Source organism: Balaenoptera acutorostrata, chromosome 1 (genome assembly GCF_949987535.1).
Source record: "Balaenoptera acutorostrata chromosome 1, mBalAcu1.1, whole genome shotgun sequence".
Lineage (NCBI taxonomy): Eukaryota > Metazoa > Chordata > Mammalia > Artiodactyla > Balaenopteridae > Balaenoptera > Balaenoptera acutorostrata.
The window spans coordinates 60,891,096-60,915,071 of record NC_080064.1 but is presented as its reverse complement, the minus strand read 5'-3'; the positions used below and the strand labels follow the sequence as shown (position 1 = coordinate 60,915,071).

Genomic DNA, 23,976 nt, shown 5'->3' with positions numbered 1-23,976 from the left:
ATTATGTCTCAAATCCGGGTATATGTTCATTCTTCTTAAGCAGGGCAAAATTATTTTATTTACTAAATACTTAAGGAGCACTTACCATACACCAGGCATAATTCTTTGTACAGAGGAGGCAGTAATGAACAAAAATATGTTTTTCTAATATAGTTTTTCCATTCTCATTGTGTCTTTGAAGAGGTATGGAGTGGTGATTGAGTAGGAGAGTAAGATATGTATTTTGACCAGATGGTTATCTTGACCAGATGACCATCTCTATCATCTTGACTAGAGGATGCCCTTTTAAACTATTATATTTCCTTACCTTCTACAACACTAAATAGTATTTTCTAAGCTTATCTGGTCATAAGTTTCATCTAGGATATTTAACAAGAATACAGAACAGAGGGCTTATTACACATTTATTGAATCAGAATTTTCACAGAGAGAGCCTGGAAATGTGGAACTGTTTAATAAAGCTCTCAGATAAGTCTTAGGGTGGAGTAAGTTGGAGAAACACTGTTATAAAAAAATATAATTATATAAATAAAAAAGTCATCAAATCTACAAAGAAAGAAAAGCCAGCCTGTTCTGCTAAAACTGATATTCTCTATTAGCCTGAAAGAACAGTGAAAATGGAAGCAATAAAATATTGAAGAAAAATTTGGGGAACTGTTTTGTCTTCTAGCTTCCCTTCAATCAGGCTACCTAGGTTGTGACTCAATTTTCAGAAGCATTAATAAGTTCCAGAATATATGATACATCTAATTCAGAGTGTTAAAAACTACATTCCAAAGTTAAGTAGTTTGATGATTACTCTCCTAGCTGTTTCCTCTCATAAATAATGATAATAAGATATACATACAAAAGGTTTACTCATATTTAAATTAGATTCTTTCATTATTTTACTCAGAGAAAAATTTATGACAAAAATAGATTGAGTGGTTAATATATACTAACAGACAAAATATCTGGCCTCATGAATCTTAAATATAAAGGTGAGATGTCTTTTTTGAATAATAGAAATATGAAGATATTTCACATTTATTGTGTTATTCCTAATTACAGTGATGTTACAATAATATTAAAAATAGAATATAGCCACACCGTGGATAGAAGCTACTGAAATTCTATAGTAATAAAAGGAGACATACATGTTTATCAAAGTACTTAAATCTAAGATATATACTCCTTATAATAACATTTTACAACTTAGGAGATCTAAAATTATTTAAAATATATCAATTTAGTAAGATCATTTTAACAGGAGGTTCTTCTTGAGTTTGACAACTACAGTTACCATTTCATTTTAAGATATTGGTAAAATATTTTATCACCTTGAATAATGATCATGCTAATTTATTAATATCATGCTAAGAGTATATACCCTACATCTGTGAACAAACTATAGAAAACACTATATTTGACATAAACATTCATGATGAAATATTACGTTCTCACCTATAGAGTCAGGCAACTGTTGCAACATATTGGATGACAATAAGAGGTCCTCCAGGGCTTCACATCCAGAAATGTCCATGTCAACCGTTTCTATTCTGTTTTTTGACATATCCAGGTATACCAACGTCTTTAACTTCCCTATAGACTTGATGACATTGCATAAACTCAGGGTTAGTTGAGAAACTTTCAGGAAATATTTTAAAGTTGTAAAAACCACAACAATATAAATTAATTTTAAAAGCAAATGCAACAATAACAAGTTTTGGCGAGAATGTGGAGAAACCATAACTCTCATACATTTCTAGGAGGAATGTAAAGTTATACAGCCACTTTGGAAAACAGTTTGGCCATTCCTCAAAATATTAAACATAGAGTTTCCATATGACCCAGAAATCCCTAGGTACATACTCAAGAATGAAATATATGTCCACAAAGAAACATAAATGTTCAAAGCAGTGTTATTCACAACAGGCAAAAAGTGGAAACAACCCAATGTCCATCAAATGATGAATAGTTAAACAAAATGTGGTATATCCATAAGCTGCAGTATTATTTAGCAATAAAAAGCAATAAAGTAGTGATACATGCTACAAAATGGATGAACCTTGAAACATGCAGTGAAAGATGCCAGTCACGAAAGACCACCTATTGTATGAGTCCATTTATATGAATTGTCCAGAATAGGCAAATCTATGGAATCAGAAAGTAGATAAGGATTGCTAGAGGCTGGAAGGTCAAGAGGAAGGGAGTAACTGCTAATGTTTCTTTCAGTGGTGATGGAAATGTTCAAAATTAGATTGTGGTGATGCCTGTTCAATTATGTGAGTATTTTGAAAACCATTGAACTGTATACTTTAAATGGGTGAATTTTATGATATGTGAATATATCTCCCAACAGAGATAATATGTTAAAAGATAGCAGCAATAATCTCAAAGTTGCTGTAGAATTAAGTAAATTGAAAGAAAGAAAGAAACAAACAAACAAATGAAGAAAGGAAGGAAGGAAGAAAGAAAGAAAGAAAAAGGAAGGAAGGAAAAGAAAGGAAAAAAGTTGCCACCTAAACAACATATGCTGATATTCTGATTCTTACAATTTCAAATGCATAAGAAAGGTATTAAATCGTGATTTGGGCTTCATCCTACTATGCAGAATCAATTTGTTCATTCGAAAGTTCTTTTGGAGGATCTACTATGTACCAGGGCTTTTGTTATATACTGGAGAACAATCATGAATAAGTCAGCTATGTGAGGGAAGAGACTTGTCGTGATACAGATAAAGTCTTTAAGGTGCTTATAGCAGTGAAGGAAACTGTCAAATAAATAACTATAATACCCTATGATATGTACAATAAAAAAAGCATGTAGAGAATGCCCTAGAAACAAAGGGATGCAAATTGCCTGGAAGGCACTGCTGTCAAGAAAAGGAGAAACTGTACCGGGAAGAGAGAACAGCACAGAGAAGTGTGAGGAAGCGTGGTGTGTTTGAGGGAGAGTGGGAGATTCAACGTCACGGAATACAGTGATGAAATTAAGCATCATAAGAAGCCAGCTGTTAAACGGCCTTGCCTGTCATGTGAGGATTACGTGATCTCTATCTTATAGGCAAGGAGAGCTATTCAAAGCTTTTAAGATGGTGAATGACATAATCAGATTTGTGTTTTGAAATAATGACTTCAGGGAAGTGTGAAGGGAAGATTCATGACTGGGGTTAGAGTAGATCTGAAAGGATTAGAAGGATTTGGAAGCAGTTTAGCTGAGGAGATGAAAGGGACCTGAGTTAAGGCAGCAGAAGTGAGGATGAAGAGGGGATGGCTCGAGAAAAATTTAGATGTGGAATGATTGGATTAGTAACTGATTACTGAGGACAGGGGAGGAATCAGGTCATACATTGGGCAGGGAGTGAATAGTGACTGTTTAGCTTGGACATGTACTATGGGAATTAGAGCAAGATAAAATTCTTCATTTTCCTTTTCTTTAAGGGCATGATTTGCAAATAAATCTCCCACATATATCTGTGTTCAATGGGTCATCTGCTTGTTGGTCTACCTGTATACAATTTACTATACTGTCTCTACTTATTTGACAGAGTATAAACACATAAATATTACATAAACAAATTTATTACGCAAGCACACACTTGGCACTGTGCTAAGTACTTTATACATATTACTTGACACAATACTTTATATTCTTGCTGCTCAGAACGTGTTTTACACAGCAGCAGCATTGGTACAACCTGGGAGTTTGTCAGAAATGTGGAATCCAGACCCACTCCAGACCTACTGAATCAGAATCTGCACTTTGACACACATTAAAGCTTAGAGGTTAAGTAATGTCACACGCTGGTTTCCCTGAGAGCTGGAGACAAAGAGAAATTTATGAGAGAGATTCTTGGGATTAATACCAGGGGAAAGAAAGAGGGAAGGAAGGAAGCAGGATTGGACAGATGAAGGTGGGCTGTGACGAAGTTGTGAGGAATTCCTCAGCTGACCCTTCAAATAGTATTGAAGTAGGGGGGAAGGGACCAGGCCTTCAGAGTCTTATTTGATCATTGGATGCAGGTCTCCTGGAATAGGGGTGTAACACTGCATGAGAAAGTTCTCTCAGCTGAGGCAATTCCTGAAGAGGGTGGAGAGCTGCACGCAGCATGCCCAGAGGCTGGGGAGTTCACCCAGGAGGATGGTGCATGACAGGATATACTACAAGTAACATTCCAAAGTTGCCCCATTAATAAGGGGTGGAGCTAAAATGCAAACTCGGTTTTTATCGGAATTCAGACTGCAAAGCCTACCGATTACATTAGCACTTTCTGACTGACGCCTTAATTAACGCAGCTCATATCTCTAGCCCTGCTCCTCCAGTTCCCCACGTGGGCAGAGGGTGAACACAGTCTTAGAACAGGTGAATAGTTGCTAGGCTCGGAACTGGGTACTCTGGGTGAGTCAGGCCATGAGGCTGAGTTTCTCCTCATGCCTAGAAATATGTTCCTTGGAAAAATACTGTCACTTTACTTATAGCTCTCCACCCCAAGGAACTATTATGTTACCTTAGCTCATCTCTTCTGATGAGCATAGAAAGAATAATATATGTGATTATGTGTCTATGTGTGTGTATATTTCTTTTTTTGTTTCATTACGATGAGAAAAATTTCTTTTCTCTTTGAAGCTTCCTGAATTGCTATCTCCAGCAAACTCAATAAATATTTTGGTGTGAAGTTTCTAAATATCTTTTTTTTGGAAGCAAAATAACAACTTGGTGTTTATTTTTGTCTTTCTAAACCCTTACTCTCAAACATCTTATAAAAGCAATAGTAGCCTGGAGTGATAAAGGCCTTTGAGGCCCAATGTCTCAGAGTTCTTGAGGATGCTGAATGTTGCTCCAACATCTCTCTGAACATAGAGGGGCCTACAGATGAGTGGTCGACAACAAATAAAATGTGGAAGCCATCACAAGCAAAAGAAGATATTGGAGTTTGCTGTTTAGTCATATTTTGATTGATTGATCTTAGAGTGATGGCCACAAGACAGAGCTATGTAGCAAACTAATTTTTGATCATTATCTATTTGCTTCTCTGATTTATGAAAAACAGTGGAAAAATGAAAGCCCAGGATTCCAAAAGTATTTAAAAAGTATATTAGCTTAATGTATTTTGGTACATGAACTAAAAATAAAAAGGAACTTGCTTTTTTCCCTGTGTCTTATGACAGCGGTCCCCAACCTTTTTGGCACCAGGGATTGATTTCGTGGAAGACAATTTTTCCACAGACCGGGCCGGGGGCGGGGGGATGGTTTTGGGATGATTCAAGAGCATTACATTTATTGCGCACTTTATTTCTATTATTATTACATTGCAATATATAATGAAATAATTATACAGCTCACCGTAATGCAGAATCAGTGGGAGCCCTGAGCTTGTTTTCACTTGCCGCTCACTGATAGGGTTTTGATATGAGTCTGCAAGCAATCGATTTATTATGATCTCTGTGCAGTCAAACCGCTCTGCTAATGATAATCTGTATTTGCAGACGTTCCCCAGAGCTAGCATCACGGCCTCAGCTCCACCTCAGATCATCAGGCCTTAGATTCTAATAAGGAGCATGCAACCTAGATCCTTTGCATGCGCAGCTCACAGTAGGGTTCGTGCCCCTATGAGAATCTAATGTCGCTGCTGATCTGACAGGAGGCGGAGCTCAGGCGGTAATGCGAGTGATGGGGAGCGGCTGTAAATACAGATGAAGCTTCGCTCCCTCACGCACTGCTCACCTCCTGCTGTGTGGCTTGTTTCCTAACAGGCCACGGACCGGTACCGGTCCACGGCTCGGGTTGGGGACCTCTGTCTTATAACACTAAATACTTAGGATTAATCATCCTGTGAAACTAACAGACATGGGCTGAAGACTGCATTCAAGATTAGCCTTTCAAAGTCAAGCATTTCTAGTTAATTGCATAACAACTAATTGCCAGCACTGGACATTCAGAAAACCATGCCTGTTTAGGGTAGGGAGGTGTGGGGTATTCCCACAAAGAGCATTACAAAATGTGGAATTCAAGTGTACTAACTAAAGTGAGAAATCCACTTAAACTTGGCAGTATATAATAAAAAATCTACTTTTGAAGCAGAAAAAATTAGGCAGCACTGTTTTACAGAAGATTTAACCACTACTTTTCCATTTAAATAATATACTAACTAAGGAATTAGAGGTCTGAGTTGATTTCCAAGGTTGGATTTTGGGAATGGAGTAACTGTGAAAAGTAAGATGAGCCTAATTCTCATTTATACCTTCTATTGATTCTATAGCAACAGAATTTTGGAGCATCAGAGTGAACAAAAGCCTCTGGAGCTGGTATGAATTACAGATCCACCATTTACTGGCTGTGTGACCTTGGCCCAGTTACTTACTCTTTCTGTTTCAGTTTCCTCATCTATAACATGGGGTTGGTAATAAATCTGCTTCACAGGGTTCCTATGAGAATTTGGTGAGTCATTTGTAAAATATCTAGATAGTGCCTAGCCCATGATAAATGCTATGTAAGTGTTTTTGAATAAATGAATACATTGAAGAAGCAGGTATAAACTTTTCCAACTAGACATACATTCTGATTCCTCAATATTTGCATAAGGGATTGATCACTGTCTTACTTGTTGCCCCAGGGTTTGTACATACCTTGAATATGATACAAATCAGTCTCTGCTATGTGTAGTGGAATACAGATTTGTCTCTCATGTTATATGTGAGCCCCTCAAACAAATATATTCAAGGTCATTGAGTATATTATTTTTGTAACCCTGACATTAGCATGGTTTCTAGTTCATAGAGGTATATTTGTAAATAGTTTTTGAATAAATCAATAAATAGAAAACATGCATGCTTTTCTGTTTTGCATTTGCTATGATAGTAGAAACGTATTCCTTTGGTGAGAGGAGAAAGTATTTTTTCCCTAATCTTTTGTCATATTTTCTTCTTTATGTGGTCCCATGCTTGTTCAAAAGAGAATAAGCTTCCTGTTCTTGTTGCTTTTGCAATCATTTAAAAAAACTTTAAATGTTATTTCAAAGAAGGAATAAATTTGACTTTGGGAATATACATCTAAATCTCAGTGGCTGAAGAACTATTACACAACCAGCTGCCCTGGCTTCTTAGCCCAATGCAAGGAGTTTAGAGTTGGCTTTCACCAGAGACCCTTGTGGTTGTTGTTGTTGGTGGTGGTGTGTGTGTGTGTGTGTATGTACATGCTTATATTCAAGTGCATGTGTTATGAGTGGTAAGAAGCAGTGTTTTATGGAAAGCCATTCTCTCACTGGATGAAAAAGGAATGAATAGTCACACTCAGTGAGTTGACTGATAAACCTACTTTTCAGGAGGTATTATTGGATTTTCTGTTAGCTGAGAAGAAAAATCGATTCTAGTTCAACCTTCTGTTTTTAACAATTTATTCTCCTTGCCTTTTTCAAAAACTCAAATAGGTTCTATTGGAAATCACCTGAACCAAGAGAGAGGTATTTATTTTGTGCAAGAGCTCTAACAATATGAGCAGAAACCATTACCTAGTTACCTACAAGAAGAAGGTTGATTTTGTAAAACTAAGACTTGGTATTATGTATAGCATTGTTTTTCATTTAACAATATGAATTTTTCAGCTTTTGAAAAACAGTAAATAGGGAAGGAGATGAAAAATATACTCCTAAGAGAGCAAGAAAAATTTTCATACATTTTACACACTATAACGCTCATAAAAGTTATATGAAATATTAAAAAAAGAAATTAGTGAAAAACACTTGATGACAGAACACTCCTAACAAGTGTTTAACTTTGAAATGAAAACACTGGGATTTAAGATGTAAGATTAATCATTATCAGTTACAATTAATATACAGCATAGATGCTAGACAACATGGCATAATAAAAACTTACATACCCCAGGTAGCACTTGCAATGCATTATTATCCATCCACAGCTCCCTTAAATTTTGTATTTGATCCATAACTTCAGGCTAGGAGAGGAGTAGGGAGAAAAGAGAGAGGAGAAGAAAACTAAATTAGTCTTTTCTTGTCACAATATAAGATGTAATTTCTTGGATCTGGAACTTTGATTTGGGAATTTAGTGTTAATCCTCTAAGAAATTCCATGTTTAACAGACCTCTTCCAGCAAAACTGGTAATCCCTGAGGTAGCCAACCTAGAATTTACGTGGAAACAATCAGAACAACAATAATAAAAGTTAAAATCTATTACTCTCCCTTAACACCCTACAATTATCCTTTGTAGTATTTATTTTACTCTAATCTGTCTTCTTCAATAGAGTATAAGTTTTTGAAGGGCAGAGTAATGTTTGGTTTTTAACCACTGTATCCTCATATCCCCATTGTTTGCCATGATACTTGGTAAATAGTAGGTTTTTATCATATGTGTGTATTAACACCATACACACAAACATCTCTCCCCCCATCCCGCTCCCAGGCATTACATTACCATGATGTGATAATAGTATAAACCCACTCGTTTCTTATCTTTTCATTTACTCAACAAATAATTAGTTGTTGAATTGTCAGGATGCCTACTATGTGAAACACACAGTGCAGGATCCACAGTTATTCAAACTCAGTTCCTGCCTGGAAGTAGCTGATGATCTAATTGGGGAGACAAATGCATATAAATAACTAAAACACAAGGCATCATATGGGAGAAAAGAATAATGTAGAGAAGTTCAGAGAAAAAAAGAGAGATAATATAATCAAGGTGTAACCTACAGTGCATAATGAAACACTTAAACTCCCTAACTAGAAGCTGTCTCTAACTTCTATATCCTGGGCAGCAGACTATATAGAGAAGATAGAGGTTGCTATTGCTGCCAGCATCATTTCTTGATTTATGATAACCTTTTGCTGTTTTCTTTTCAGAAATCATCCCCTACCTCACTCTAAGGCCACTTGCTTCCCTTGAAGTTGAATCCTTTTTACCACTTCAGGGAACTGACAAAGGCCTAAGCTAATTAGTGCATTATATTCACCTGGCCACAGGGTTGGGCTCAAGGATCCATTCAGAGCAGATAAGAAGAAATGGTTCTCTGACTGGGACTTCTGGGGAAAAGACACTTGCTCTTGCCTGCTGGATTTGAAACTGGAAGGGTACAGTCCTGGGGGCTTCAGGCATGAGGAAAGGGGGAAAGCCAGTTTGAGTTAAAAGATGGATCCTGATGACATCATATAAGCCTAAATTAAGCCATATCTGAAGTCAGATTTTTTTGTCTCTTCCAACTGAAAAAATTATCACTGAAAGAAGATACAACCATAGTTTAATAAAATTTGAGACCTAATTAGGAAAGCCAATGTATTTGATAGAATACTTGTGGAAAAGAATGGAATTGTATCAATGTTACTATTAGACTATTGATAATTGTGGGTCAGTACAATATACTTCAGAGACTTCCAGGACTACTTTGGCAATAGTCTCTGATACCTTTAGCCTGCAGTTGCAGTGGAATGTGGTACTATTCCTGGGAGAAGTTTCATTTATAACAAACGTCAAAACTTAAAGTTACGACAGGGAAAAAAAGGACTGCATGAGTAAGTGCGGGGGTATACTTTGTGTAGGAAATATTCCGCTGTCACTTAGATCATAGGGAACAGGCAGTGAACTACTCCATCTCTGTACTGGAAAACATTGGTCACATGATGCAGTTTTTCTAAGCCCAGGCATCATGCAGACTTTAGGAGAAGAGGAAGAGTTGCATACCTGATAAGTTCAACACAACTTTTATGTACGTGATAAGATAGAGATTAGTGTATAAACTTGAAACAATGAGCCTTATTCAGGATGGACTAGATTGTGCTGTGGTAACAAATTTATCCTGAAATCTCAGTGTCTTAACACAACAGGATTACTTCTTACTCTCACTATATGTCCCATGTGGTTTTCTGCCCCCATGATCTTGTGTTACCTGCAAATCAAGACTTCCAGAAGAGCCAAAGCAGGAAAGACTATGGAAAACTAGCCACTGCTCTTAAAGATCTCAGGCTGGAAGTGACACATCACTTCTGCTTATAGCTCATTATCCAGAACTGTTTATATGGCCGGGACCTAAGTTTAGGGAAGGCTGGGAAATGTAGGAGGAATTCATGGAATATTTGGTGAACACTACTGCCCCTGCCACACAGTGACACCATATGAAAAAAGAATGACAAGAAGGAATATATAGTACTTTCATAATTTAGTTATCCCTTCACTCAGTAAGTACTTATTAAACAGCTTCTAAGTTCCAGGCACTGCACTAGAGTCATAATGCATGGTATGGTCTCTGCCTTCAAGAAACCCATGGTCTATTTCTTGAGCAAACATACAAAGAACAAATACATGACATTATGGGAATATAAAGAAGGGGGTACCTATATGCTTTAGTATTGAGGGAAAAAAGACATGGATTCATGGGGCTGAGATGTGAAGGAGCTGGTCAGAAGAGAGGAGCGGAGAGGAAACACATTTTAGCCAGAAGCAGAGTGGTGAGAAACAGCATGGTGTAGGAATGGTAACAACAGGCAGTTTGCTTTACAGGATTGTCAAGTTTAAAACGGAGTACGTAGCAGAAAATGAGGCTAACAAAAGAAGGTGCCGGTCTGTGAAGGCCTCATGTTTTGTTAGGGAGATGGGACTTTATCTTATGGTCTAGGAGCATAAAAACTTTCTAATGGAAAGTGATTTTGGCAGATCAATGTTTTATATGTATCACTCTATCCTGGTGGAAAAAGGAAACAAAGAAACCCGAAAAGCTTATTAGGACTAGTAATAAAAGAGATAATGAGGAATAAAGAGAAGCTGGATTCAGAAAACGTTTAGAAGATTCATGTCCTCCAGTTTCCCAGTACTTAGTAGTGCCACCAATGGAGGTGCAGAATTTGGAGGTAGGAGCAGATTTATGAAAGAGACTGAATTTAGTTTTGATCATGATTAGCTTTAGGTTCCTGTGAGACACAGGTGGAGATGTCCAGAAATCAGGCGGCTTTTAAAATCTGAAGCTTAAGGAATAGGTCTGTGCTAAGGTTGTATGACTTAGGCATTTTGTAGAAATAGAAACCCATGTGGATGAGCTCCCTACTGGGAATGTGAAGGGACTCAGAGGTGCAGGTGACCGAGGAAGGAGCCCTGTGGAACGCTAACACTTGAGAGCTGAAAACAGGAAGTGTTGCTGGCAAAGCCCATTAACAATTCCCAAGAAATAAAAATAGGATCTTGGTAATAAAATAAATGCTAACCTTTTTTTCCTTTGTACTTCGTCTAGTTTCACTTGCTCATAGGTTGTCGGGTGCAGAGGCCTTGCCCCCCGTACTTCAGACCAGAGTGCCTGGTGCAAAACAGCTGCGCCCAACACCTCAGCTCTAGGCCGTGTGCAGAAGTGCTGCGCACGATACCGAAATCCAAGATGGCGGCAGTGGGCCATGTGCAGAGACGTTATACCTAGCACTGCGATCTGGAGTGACCGCCGGGAACAGCACAGCTGCACCAGACCCAGGAGAACTCTGCCCCAGCCCTGCTGAGGAGACCCCTATGAAGCAGCCCAGCCCACAGCCCGTGGGGGAGGACTTGTGCTCTAGGGCACGAGCTCGCACCTCTCCATTCTCTGATCAAAGAATAAAGCTTTCCTTTGCTTCGGAACCGAACTCAGTCTCATTCTATTGGCACAAGCAATACCAAGCAGAAGGACCCTTGTTTGGGGCCTGACTCGAAAGGGTCAGTAACAGAAGGGCAACCTACAGAAGAAGGCAAGAAGAAATGGAGTCCAGAGGAGTAAAGGGTTATTAAAGTCCAATGAACAGAATTGTGTTAAGAATAAGTAAGTGAACAAGAGTATCATACACTGGAGAAGTGTCCAGTAAAATAAGAGATGAAGATGTCCACTCAATTTTGGAAATAGTAGCATGCTGGTAACCTTACTGATAGCCATTTCATGTGATAGCTGTATTATAGTGGGTTGAAGATAAATGAGGCAAATAAATGGGGACAATACAGATAGAATATTCTTTGTAAAGTTTGGATGAGAGGTGAGGAGAGAAGTTGTGGGGCTAGGTAGAAATTGAGGAAGTTGAGAAAAAAGAAAGCTGATAGGAAGACACTAGCAAAGAGGAACAGATTAAGGACAGACAAAATGGTATAAAATTAATAGAGTAAATTCCAAGAGGTGACAAAAAAGATGGGATTGATAGCACAAAAAGAGGGTCTGCCCTTGAATAGAAGTGAGACACCTCATTTACTGAGACTCAGGGGAAGGTAGTAAGGTTGATGTGGTTGTAGGTGGGCATGGTGGGGGAAGGCTGGAAGTTGAGAGAGCATGTCTGAAGGTCTCAAATTCTCTTAATGAAGTAATGAGCAAGGTAATCTCTTGAGCTGGCAGGGCAAGAATTTTCTATACGAAGAGCACTTGGGGAGAATGGTTCATACTGGAATCGTTGGAGGGGAATCAAAGAGGAAATTAAGGGCAATCAAAAGAGTTCTATCAATGATAACTATTTTAACTTTTTGGGGAGTCAGGTGGGAAACTGACAGTCTAGGAAAAAACAGAAGAAATAGGAGATTTCAGGTTTCCATGAGGTCAAAGAGGAGTATAGTAGGAGTGACAGATTGAGAGAAGTAGAAGGATAAAGAATTAGAATGAGAGAGCAAAAGTTCAGAGTTTAAGATTTCTGAAGTAGTTCCAGGCAAAGAAAAAACTCAAGCTGTAACCCTGGGTAGTATGACATCTTGGTGTGGGTGGGCAGGGGAGGAAGCTGTGGGAACATAAGGTCTTGCATGATCTCTAAGGATTTGGGTAACCTTTGGTGGACTGCATAGGTTGCTCCCTTGGCTGTGTTACACAAAGTGGCAGATAAAACTGATCAATTATACCTCTAAAATACCTCTCACACGGGGTTCTACTGGGGACCCTAGACATCTAAGACAACTAGGAGAGAGATTTCTGATGCTAACCTATATTTCTACTTTATTTCAAAAGTTCTCATTTAATTTATTTAATAATATAATAAGGTAATAAGAGTCCTACTTTACAGATGAAGAATCTGGTAATCATTCTCTGGGGAAAATAAGAATAGTTTGATGAGGGTTGCATAACTGCAGCTGGGATTATTACTCAAGTCTCCTGGCTCCAAAAATGACATCATCCTACAGCTTAAGACTGAAATTCTGAAGTAATGAAGAATGCTGGTGATCACAAACGCCCAATAAAGAAAGTAAAGCATATGCTGGATTTCTAAAAAAAGATAATATTTTTATTACTGGATGTTATAATAAAATGTGTCACAGAGGAAATTTCAGCAACTTTCTAATAAAAACAGAGACAAAATGTACTCAGCAGATCAATACATAACCTTGCTGAAACAACATGAAGATGCAATGACGTCTCATGACCAACAGACAATTTTAAAGTGTATCTTGGAGCTAAACTAAATGGCTTACACCCAACCAAACACATAAATTGCCTTTTTTCATACCGCTTAATTTCATTCTCAAAATCAATTGTTTGCATTAAAAATGAGTGAATTAAATCAAGAATGGCTTGGCATATTCAATGCTGATGAAGGTGCTGTGAGCTGGGCACTCACATAAACTGCTTTGATGATTATAAATTCGTTTGGTCTTTTAGGGAAACATTTTCAAATATGTATCTCAATTCTCAAAAGTGTTCACATTTGCTTTGGGGCAACTATCTTACTGAAATCATCTGAAATATAGAAAAGTCTTATTGCAGAAAAATTTCATTGTACAATAATTAATAATATTAAAAAGTTGGTCATGCTTTAAATAAACTACAGCATAAGGAAAGAGATAACCAAATTTTGATAAAATATGTTGGTATAGCATACAAAAATGAAAATGAATTATCTATATTTTTATGTAAGATATACCTTGCAAATAATAGCGAATGAAAAACAAGTTTAGAAAATTCATATAGCACAAATCAATTGAACATAAATTTTAAAAAGTTATATATTTATGAATACATAAACATACAGTAAAAATAGGAATATATAGAATAGATGAACACCAAATTAAAAATAGTAATTGTTCTGGGATTTGAGTAAGAGTAGGAAGGAGAACATAGAAGACTTCTACTTGATCTACAGTGTTTTATTTCTTTGCAAAAAAAATCTAACTCAAATACAAAAAATAGTTAACATTTGTTCCTTTTGGTTGGCAGGTGTTTAATATATTACTTTAAAATTTTTATATTTTTATATTTGTTTTCATTTTTAAAACATTAGAAAAAATATGATGGAATAATGATTAATTTTTTTCTTCATTTGCATTTCTTCTGTATTTTCCAAATTTCCTATAGTACATAGGCATTAATTTAATAAAAAATTAGAGAACATTTCAGTGTCTTGTCTTACATTTACACTTACCTAAACCACTGTAGAATTATCTTTGAAGTGATCTTACTTTTATTAGCTGAAATGAGCTAAGAAAAGGGTTACATCAGTTTTAACAAAAATAGAACATATATTTTCCATGACTACAACAAATTCAAATAACTCCTGTCCTGTATATGCAGTTTTATTCTGTTCTCTTGATATGACTTTATGTGTTACTTTTATTCCACTAATTTCGATAATAGAGTTTGCTTATATTTATTTATACACCTATTAAATTTTTTCTTCCAATGAGGTTAAGAGAAATGTTCACTGAAAAACATAACATCTGACATTTATCTAATTTTATCAAAATTAAGCTAGGAAACTTTAAAATTTAAAAAGAGAAATTTACATTTGAAATGTCTTAAAATTGTTGAGATTACCTGGCAGATACTGTAATAACAAAACATTGTTATTCCCAGCAACTATGTAGAACTGGAAGGCAACAGTATGGAACCTGCTTCAAAATGCTGACAAATACACTGGAAAGCGGTTTCTCAAATCAATAAGAGTAAAATAACCAATGCAAATTTAAAAAATTATATTCTCCAATCAAAGTGACCCAATTATGATATTTCATTGAGATGTTTCAGTTATTATATTTTTTCTAAAGTTTGAGATCAATACTTTAAAGTATTATTTTATTTTTTTTTACTTTTACCATTTTTGTTTGATAACGTTAGAGTTTGCAATTTGCCAAGGAAACATGACTACATTTTAAGAAACTTTCCCTCATTTTCCTTCAATTTTTTATTTAATAATACACTTAGCTTATTAGCAGCTCTATGGCTCTCACAACTGGGAAATCTTTTATTTATGAATTCCACGGTGCACTGTTGAAACTCTTTCTGATACACAAAATAACTAAAACTGTTCAGCTCTTGAGGACAAGCCTACTTGTTCATTCTCTCAATTGTTCTGTCCTACATGACTTTAGACTATTTAACTTATTCAGTTAATTTCTTTGGAGATAAAAAGTTAGCTCCATAGGGTCTGAGCCTATTTCCAGTTTACATTAGTTTCATGTTTCTCAATTTTATTTCAGATGTCACTCCTACTAAAATGTTCATAAATTTTAAAGCTTTGGTTTTGGTTTAATTACTGCAATTAGGTAACATGTAGGAAAGTATTTTTATATTTCAGAAATTATTGAATAAATAAATAGGCATTCTTAACAACAATAATAAAAGGCATTGCTGAGAAAACCAGATTAATTTATAATTAATTAAAACACTTTCAGCCATAAACTAATAGGAATATTTTAACATATATGTGAATGTAATACATTCCATTTAAATAATCAAGTGAATATATTGATGACACACAGGAAGTAATCCACAGATGACATGATGTTGAGAGGGAGAGACAATTCATTAAATGACTGAATTAGTATCCAAAGTAATCTGAAAATATTGGAAGACTCATTAATTTTCATTTGTTTATAAATACATTCATTCAATCAAGAAGTACTACGTACTTCATGCAAAGAAGGCACTATAAAGGTCTTTGGGAATTTAATTCAGACTGTAACAGGGCTGTTCCTACATCTTTTCTGTCAATGTCCTGTTCTATATGCAACATATGTGGGCTGTTCCCCTCTAGTTGCCTAAGCATTAAATGTCTTCAACAAACTAGAGTTTATTCAGAATATCTGGAAACCATGCCATAGAAGAAATGGTTAAAATGCCTTAAACTGTTGGGCTGAAAAACGGAAGATGTAGGTGTCAAAGATACCCATCTTTGAGTACCTGAGGGTTGCTGTAAGGAAGAGGGGTTGGGTTTCTTCTCTCTTCACCCCCAGTTCAGAACTAGAATCAATGAGGAAAGTTGCAGGAAAGTGGATGTAAGTAAGTATTATACAGGAGTGACTTTTTCCCAGTTAGATCTCTCTAAAATGAAATAATCTAATTTCCTTTAGGAGACAGTGACTCTTCTCTCAAAGGAACACATACTCCTTAAGAAGATATAAATAAAAAGAACAAAGCAATAACAACAACAAAAGCTAATTTCTATTGGTCACTTGTGACATTCAGGCACTTTTCCAAATGCGTTTACATAGATTATTCTCTGAATCTTCACAACTATTATTGGACAGGTGGGTACTATTATTGGACAGGCAATAAGCAGAATGATTAAGAGCATGGTTTCAGGAGCTAGCCTGAGTCCAGATCCAGGCTTTGTCACTTACTTGCTGTCAAATGTTGGCTCAGGTTCCTCTTCTGTAATAGGTAGATAACAGGAGGACTCCCCACATAGGGGGATAATGAGGAATAACTGTGTTACAACATTTAAAGTGCTTAGAATAGTGTCTGATTCTAAGTGTTAGTGCTCAATGCTCAGTGCGTGTTAGCTATTATCCCCATTTTATAGACAAGGACATTTAGGCACAAAAAAGCAAATTACCATGCCCAGAAATATATGGCTAATATGCACAGAAGGCAAGAGCATGATCTTGAAGTTTTGTAAGATATGATGAATAAGGTTCAAAAGGAGATGAGTATTCCAGAGAAAAGTTATGGTTCACATCTAGCATGATGCTACTTGGGCAGGTAGCCTTAGAATGAAGGTGCCAAAAGAGATCAGATGCTAAAGACAGATTTTAATTGACTGAATAATTTTGCTCAGTTAATATTTATTGAGTCTATTATGTACCAGGCACTAGAGAAAGAGTAGTAAACAAAACAACCAAGCCCTCACGGAGATTACATTCTGGTGTTTCACGTTTCCTAGGCTGGGTCCTACAAAATGTTAACAACTGGACAAGGGAAGCAATTCTGGTTTCATGCTTTCCAATTTAATGGACTACCCTCCACCTAGATTGCAAACTTTGATGACCTTGTCTCAATCTAAATTTAAGAGTGAAAACTGTATAACAAATACATTCTTGTCTCATAATTTGAATTGGTCTTCTTGCCTTTCTTCTCCAAAGAACTGCAGCTACTTCCTTCCTCCACCCTCTGTCTACACTGCAGCCAGTAGACCATTTCATTATGTCCACTCTTGCTTGCAACAGTTTTTCCATTATCCAAAGAATACAAGGCCCACATACCTTGACCATATCAGACAAAATGACCCTCATCTGACCTTTGTTTACTTCTCAGCCTTTTCTTTCACAGCACCCTCAGTTAAACGTGAGCCTCAAGGAAAACCCAACTCTGCTGTTCTTGAAGGCATCAAGCTTTATCTTGCACTCTGGTCTTTGCGAACGTTGTTCGTAAAGCCTGTTCACCTGATCCCTGACTGGGTTAAGAATCCTTCCTTCTGTGTTGGTTGCTACTGTAGCACTTTGCAAATTACATTGTAAGATCTTTGAAGCAGGGAACTGAACCTTGTTCACCTCTGTATCTCCAATTCCTTCCATGGTAATTTGTGCATGCTAGTGCTTCAAAATTTCCATCTGAATGGAACAAAACAATCTATATTCATAATCAGTCTTTTCCTCTACACTATCTCAGTAACTCACTCCCAAGTTCCCACTTAAACTTTGTCATCACAAGTATATGTATCACTTTTGAAGTCTCAATTGCAAATATACCACTGGCTGACCATAATCTCCTATACTCCCAGTTCACTTACTCCAGTAACCTAGAACTCCCTAGCAGAAGTTGTTGATATGATATATAACTGATATGCTAAATTTACCTTTATTTACCTATCTTTCTTTCCTTACCACGCGGAGATTCATGATAAACATTCCATCATTATAAACAGTTTCTCTCAAACATCTCTCAGCAGATGTGTCCTCTTTCCTTCTGTCACATTTGCCTAGATGAACTTAGTGTTTGTTGCATCCACCTTTCCGCCTTTTCTGCTACTGCACCAGGATTAGTTGAAGAAAATCACACTTTGTTTGGCTGGTTTTACTGTAAATTCATGACAAGTACCTGAAATGTGGACTGAATACTGACAGGCGACCCTATTACTTTTCCCTGAGAAGTTACTTTTCAACTCTCTGAGACTATCTTATAGTTCTTCAATCTTGGATCCTCCTCTTACCCCAGCTCATAACTTAGCCTATAGTTCTCTGAAACAAATGAACAAGCAAACACACAATCTGAGGTGGATTTATTCCAAAGGTAATGAAGCTTAAGATTCAGGCCTCCCACACGCATGGTTAGAAAAATTTGCAGAGGAATATATTTTAAAAACAATTAGTGGGCTTCCCTGGTGGCGCAGTGGTTGAGAATCCGCCTGCCAATGCAGGGGACACGGGTTCGAGCCCTGGTCTGGGAGGATCCCACATGCCATGGAGCAACTAGGCCCGTGAGCCACAATTACTGAGCCTGCGCATCTGGAGCCTGTGCTCTGCAACAAGAGAGGCCGCGATAGTGAGAGGCCCGTGCACCGCAATGAAGAGTGGCCCCCGCTTGCCACAACTAGAGAAAGCCCTCGCACAGAAACGAAGACCCAACACAGCCATAAATAAATAAATAAATAAATATTTAAAAAAAAAAAAAAACAATTAGTTAAGATTCCTGTTGTTTGCTACATAGACTTTCCCTCCATCATAGTTCCTTGGGTGTAATGTGGCACAATTGGAATTGTGCTTAGTTGAAGCTGAGTTGGGGATACATTTAGTTTGGATTTAGTGCATTATGTTTATGTGTTTTGTAGTCACTTCTGGAGTTTTCTTCCACTAAGCACCTCTGGCCCTCCCAAATTTGTATCCCCTTTTGTCCATTTGAGCTCTGGATCATATCTCTTCCATCTTTTCTTGTCTTTGCAGGGATCCAGGCCTGGAGTAATCTTTTTTCCAACACACGTCGATCTCTGTCTCTACTAGGTCGCCTCCAGCCACATTCAAACATGCTTTAGTTTGTCTCATTGCCTGTATAGTCTCTTCCAGCTACTTTTCCATTTGTTTGCTCTTCTTCACAGAGACACTTTAGAAAAAGTTTGGCCACTATTTACCTTTGCTTTCTTATCTCCCATTTACCCTTCAAGCCACTCTGACGTGTCCCTGAAAACTGCTCTTGTGCAGTTTTAGGGCTGGGGTCCCTAAAATATGGCTACATGAGTCAGACTTTTAGCTGCTAAAGTCAGACAATAAAGGATATGTAGCAAATCAGGGGAAAAAAACAATATTAAATGTAAAAATGAAAAACTTATATTAAAGACTAATTGATTAAAGAAAATTTTATAGTTGTAAGTATTTTCAGGATACAGAAAAAAATTTGCAGTTGCCAGTGTAATTTTAAATTCTAGAATTGTTAGGTGATACATGGATATTCATTAGTGCAAATTATAATTATGGTAAACTATAATTTCTATATTATACCTACTTTCTCTATCTCTTATTAACGTTTGAAATGTTGAAAATACAGACATATACTTTTAGATACACCATATTCTATAATTTACACATTCCTATGAGCTAATCTATGAAAATATCTAAAATTGTTTTATTTCCTCTGTATCAGATAAATATTTTTTCCAATATAGTTATTTTGCTGAATGAAAAACAAACCTGAGTCACTATTTTTTTATTTATCACTGTTAGTCAAGCCCGCCCCCCAATGTGGATTAATTTACAATAGCAGTGAGAAATATTTTTTAATGAAACTGCTAAGATGTACATAAGAATCTATGTATAGCATTAGTTCTATTTTCTATAGATACTGGGAAAATTCTTTTTATATTACTACTTGATGATAACATTATTGGATTTTACTTATTTAATACAGTGAAAGTTAGTTTATCTGGCAAACCAATAACCTGAAATCTCTTTAAACTGTTAGTTCCACACTCATTATTGTAAGCCTCTGGAGCAGGGCTTACATCCCTGAATCCCTAACACTTAGCAGTGAGCTTGTTGCAGAAATGCCAGCAATGACCCTTGAAGGTCAAACAGATGTACTGCAAAACTGATGTACCTTCTGAATCATAAAAGACTACTTCTATTCAGAGCAATTTCAATGTAATTTAGAATTTAAATGCTTTGAAAATAAGTAATCAATATCTGGTGTATAAGTAATTAGTTTCCTATTAAGTATATAATGCCCAATTACTCGAACAGAAAATAATAGAGAAATTATGCCACCAATCTGTTAAACAGTAAGAAATGCAGCAAATAAGAAACTGGATTGTCAAGTATGCATGCATATCTTTTCTGCTTGAAACCCAATAAATGATAAGGCAGATCATTATACCTTACATCAGTGGAAGTTAGAACCTATATTAAAAATTGTAAATCTTTCCATGTGAAGACCATTTTGTTAAGGGTTTGGTAGCAAGAGTAGCTCATTAGAGGTAGGTAAGAACAGAGTCAAGACAAGACCCATTCATATTTGGGTTCCAGAGTCATCCTGTCTTCAATTTGTAGCAATTAGGAAATGCTAAAAATGAGTCAACACCATTATATCCCAATAAGTGTGCATATTTTAATTTTATTAGTCCTTAACTTATTATAGTTTGTTTTATTTATTACTCCTGAATATGTCATCCTCTACATTTACAATATATTCTAATATTTACTATTCACTTATACATTTATTCTCAATTAAAGATCAGATCAGAACACAAAAGATATAAATATTGCTGCATATTTACTATGTTTGTTTGACCATATCTCACATAAAACAATATGAACTGGTAAAGAAAATTTATATCATTCTACAACATCTATCCCTAAACCTGTTTAGTCTAATACTTATTATCTTAATAATAATAATAAACCGCTAAATCTAGCAACTTATAATACTTCTCATTATTAGTATTAAAACTTGTAATATTTATTTGTAAATATTCTAACTGGCCATTTCTGAACATTTAACAAGTACTTACCGAGCACCAAGCTCATGTCCAGCACTCTGTTATGGGATATAGGTGCATGTGCATGTGGGGAAGGGAAAACTCAAGAGTATTGTGATATGATTTTAACATCTCATTGTTTCTACATTTGCTTTAAAACACTTTAAAAGCCTTGGCTTTATTTTTCTCTGCACAAATTCTATCATGTGAACTACACCAATAAATTATATATTTTTTAATAGTTTCACATAACAGTTGAATGAGCTGTTCACCAGGGTATATATCTGTCAATAGGGTTCTACATCAATATACCCAAATTATTCTTATGGTACTGTGCTGATTTATTAATTCCCATTTGAGAGCTAATTGCTGCTATGTAATTTAGTAAAATTATAATATTTATTGGTGCAATCTACAAGGATCAAGGTTATGTAATTTGAAATTACATGCTCAATTGTTTTGCTTGTCACTATAAAAAATATGGTACATTTTATCAGACAAATCTTTCTTTTATATTGCAAATGAGCAATGAGTTTTGAGGTTATAACTCAAATCAATTTGTATTCTATCAACTTTAAATGAGAAATTTCCTTACCTATGTAATCTTGCCTACTATTTATATTCTGGAACTCCCTGAGTTGTCGTCACATACTTACACCTTACCTACCTAGCTTTCCACCCTCACTTTTTCTATATTGCAGTCACTCATCATGTTCCTTTCTACTACCCCTTCTGCCCAAAGTGCTTTTCTTCCTTTTCTTTGCCTGGCTGATTTCCACTCATCCTTTAGATTTCAGTTCAAGATCACTCCTTGAGGAAAGTTTTTGTATGGCCAAACTCCATTAGATGATCCTCAACACTTGTCATGGCTGGAATTTTACATTTCTGAATGCACTTGATTAATATTTGCTTTCCTCACTAGACTATCAACTCCACCAGGGCAGGGACTATCTCTGTTTTCACTTTATTTTAGATACTGGGAGTCTGACAGAGTGATCAATAAATATATTCATCCAACAGATTTGATTGACCACTTAACATACTTCAAGCACTGGTCTTAGTGTGGGGGATATGACAGAGAATAAAACAAAGTCATAGAGCTACATTCATTCATCCAAGAATGAATGAATGAATGAATGAATAACTTGTTGATACTAATTTTTCCATATCAACCTCTCTTCCATGTAAGAATGAACCTTTCAATTTGTGTCATGCACATGGTGCTTTACCATTAACATTTTATGTACAGTGCTTTTCAAGTAGTAGATTGCTAATAACCATTTGCCAATATGAATAAATGATGAATAAACTCATGTGCCATTGGATTAATTACAGATGTATAGGTCAATGCTGGCTATGTCACAGGAACAAAGGAATATATTTTAACTGCAAATTTATTATCTTTTTTGTAACAAGTTATTCTTTTCTTCTTGTGTGAACAGAATGATCTCTTAAATTTTTGCCTATCATTATTATGGTTATTTAATGTTCAAATTCATATTAGCAAGTCAATAAGGAATATTGCTAAAATGTGAATTCCTACAAACATGATGTGAAAAAAAGTTTCCCAGGTTTCCACTTGTAACATATGTTATAGTCTATTTTTTTCTTTTTCATATGGAGTTGTGAACAGATGTTTGGGCAGGTTAATTCTGTACTAAATCTTGCACTTCTACATGTGCCGTGCTGGCCAAGTCAGCACTGTAGCTCTCTTGTTGGTCATTAATCACCTCAAAACCACTTATTTTTGCTATCATTAAATTAAAATGAAAATGAGAGTTCTGCTAACAAAAGCTTATTTTATACAGTGGGGAAGCAGCCTCGTCTCTCATTCCTCTGCCATGAGAACCTTTACTCTTGTTACACTAATCTAATAAGAAACCCTCAGCACGCTTGTGTTTCCTCATCTCTATCTATTCTTGTGATCATATCAATCTCTTGGCCAGGATGCTCTCGCCCCTCCTCACCCATCCAAAACCAGCTCATTCTTCATGGCCCAGCAACTTCTGTGCCTTAGGGAAAGCTAAAATTATATCAGTCATCCCATTAACATACATCAATTCCACAGCGTTTGAGTTTCTATGTTCAAACAGCTAGGCCATATACTTAGGGAAAATAGAAAGATTAGGTAGTCACATGTCTTTCCCTTATGATGTTATAGTTTAAGAGAGAAAAAAAAGTTAGCATTCATTCAATATATACTTATTAACTGGTGCCCATTTTAAAATTTGCTGTGGATAAGAATCATCTGAAGAGTTTGATAAAATGTAGATTCTTGGGCTCCTCATGAAACCCACTGAATTAGAATTTCTGAGAGTATGACCCAGAAGTCAAAAATTTTAACAAGTGTTGACGGTAATTTGAGCATGCTTCTCTAATATACATGGCTTGCATAGAGAGGTTACTAAGATGAATGAACAGATTCTCTGCCCTCAAGGAGCTCACATCCTAGTTAGGGCAGGTGGTTAATCACAATGCAAATCAAATATTATGTAATTATTACATTAAAAAATAGAATAGGCTTGTAAGCCAGTTTCAGGGACCATAGGGGATGGAAAGAATCAATAGTACTGGATGCACTGAAACTACAAGTTAGCCTCATTGGGTTCTGAGGAATTAAAATCCTTTTAAGACAATATTCACCAAGAAGTAGAGGAGGTAGAAGGAAAGGTTGTTCTCTGTGACCATGCATCTACATGGATAGGGACAAGTATGACATAAGAAAGAAAGTAATGGGTGCAGTGGAGGTCTCCTTAGAGAGGCATTTATAGGAGGGAAAGATTATTTCTAGCTAGTAACATAAGGAAATTTTTGAGGAGGTGCTGCATTGGAGCTGGGTCTTGAGGAAGGGTAAGGTTTACAAACTATAATATAGACATGAGCATG

The 23,976-nt window shown here is 36.2% G+C and overlaps 1 protein-coding gene across 1 annotated transcript in view; it reads right to left on the bottom strand.

The window, feature by feature from the left end:
• Positions 1-23,976, bottom strand: part of LRRC7 (leucine rich repeat containing 7) — a 508,378-nt gene that overhangs the window by 131,257 nt on the left and 353,145 nt on the right. Inside the window, exons 9-10 of the mRNA XM_057529769.1 lie at positions 7,861-7,935; positions 1,444-1,588 (exon numbers count right to left, since the gene is read on the bottom strand). Coding sequence (XP_057385752.1) covers positions 1,444-1,588; positions 7,861-7,935 — 220 coding nt within the window. The remainder of the gene's footprint in view (positions 1-1,443; positions 1,589-7,860; positions 7,936-23,976) is intronic.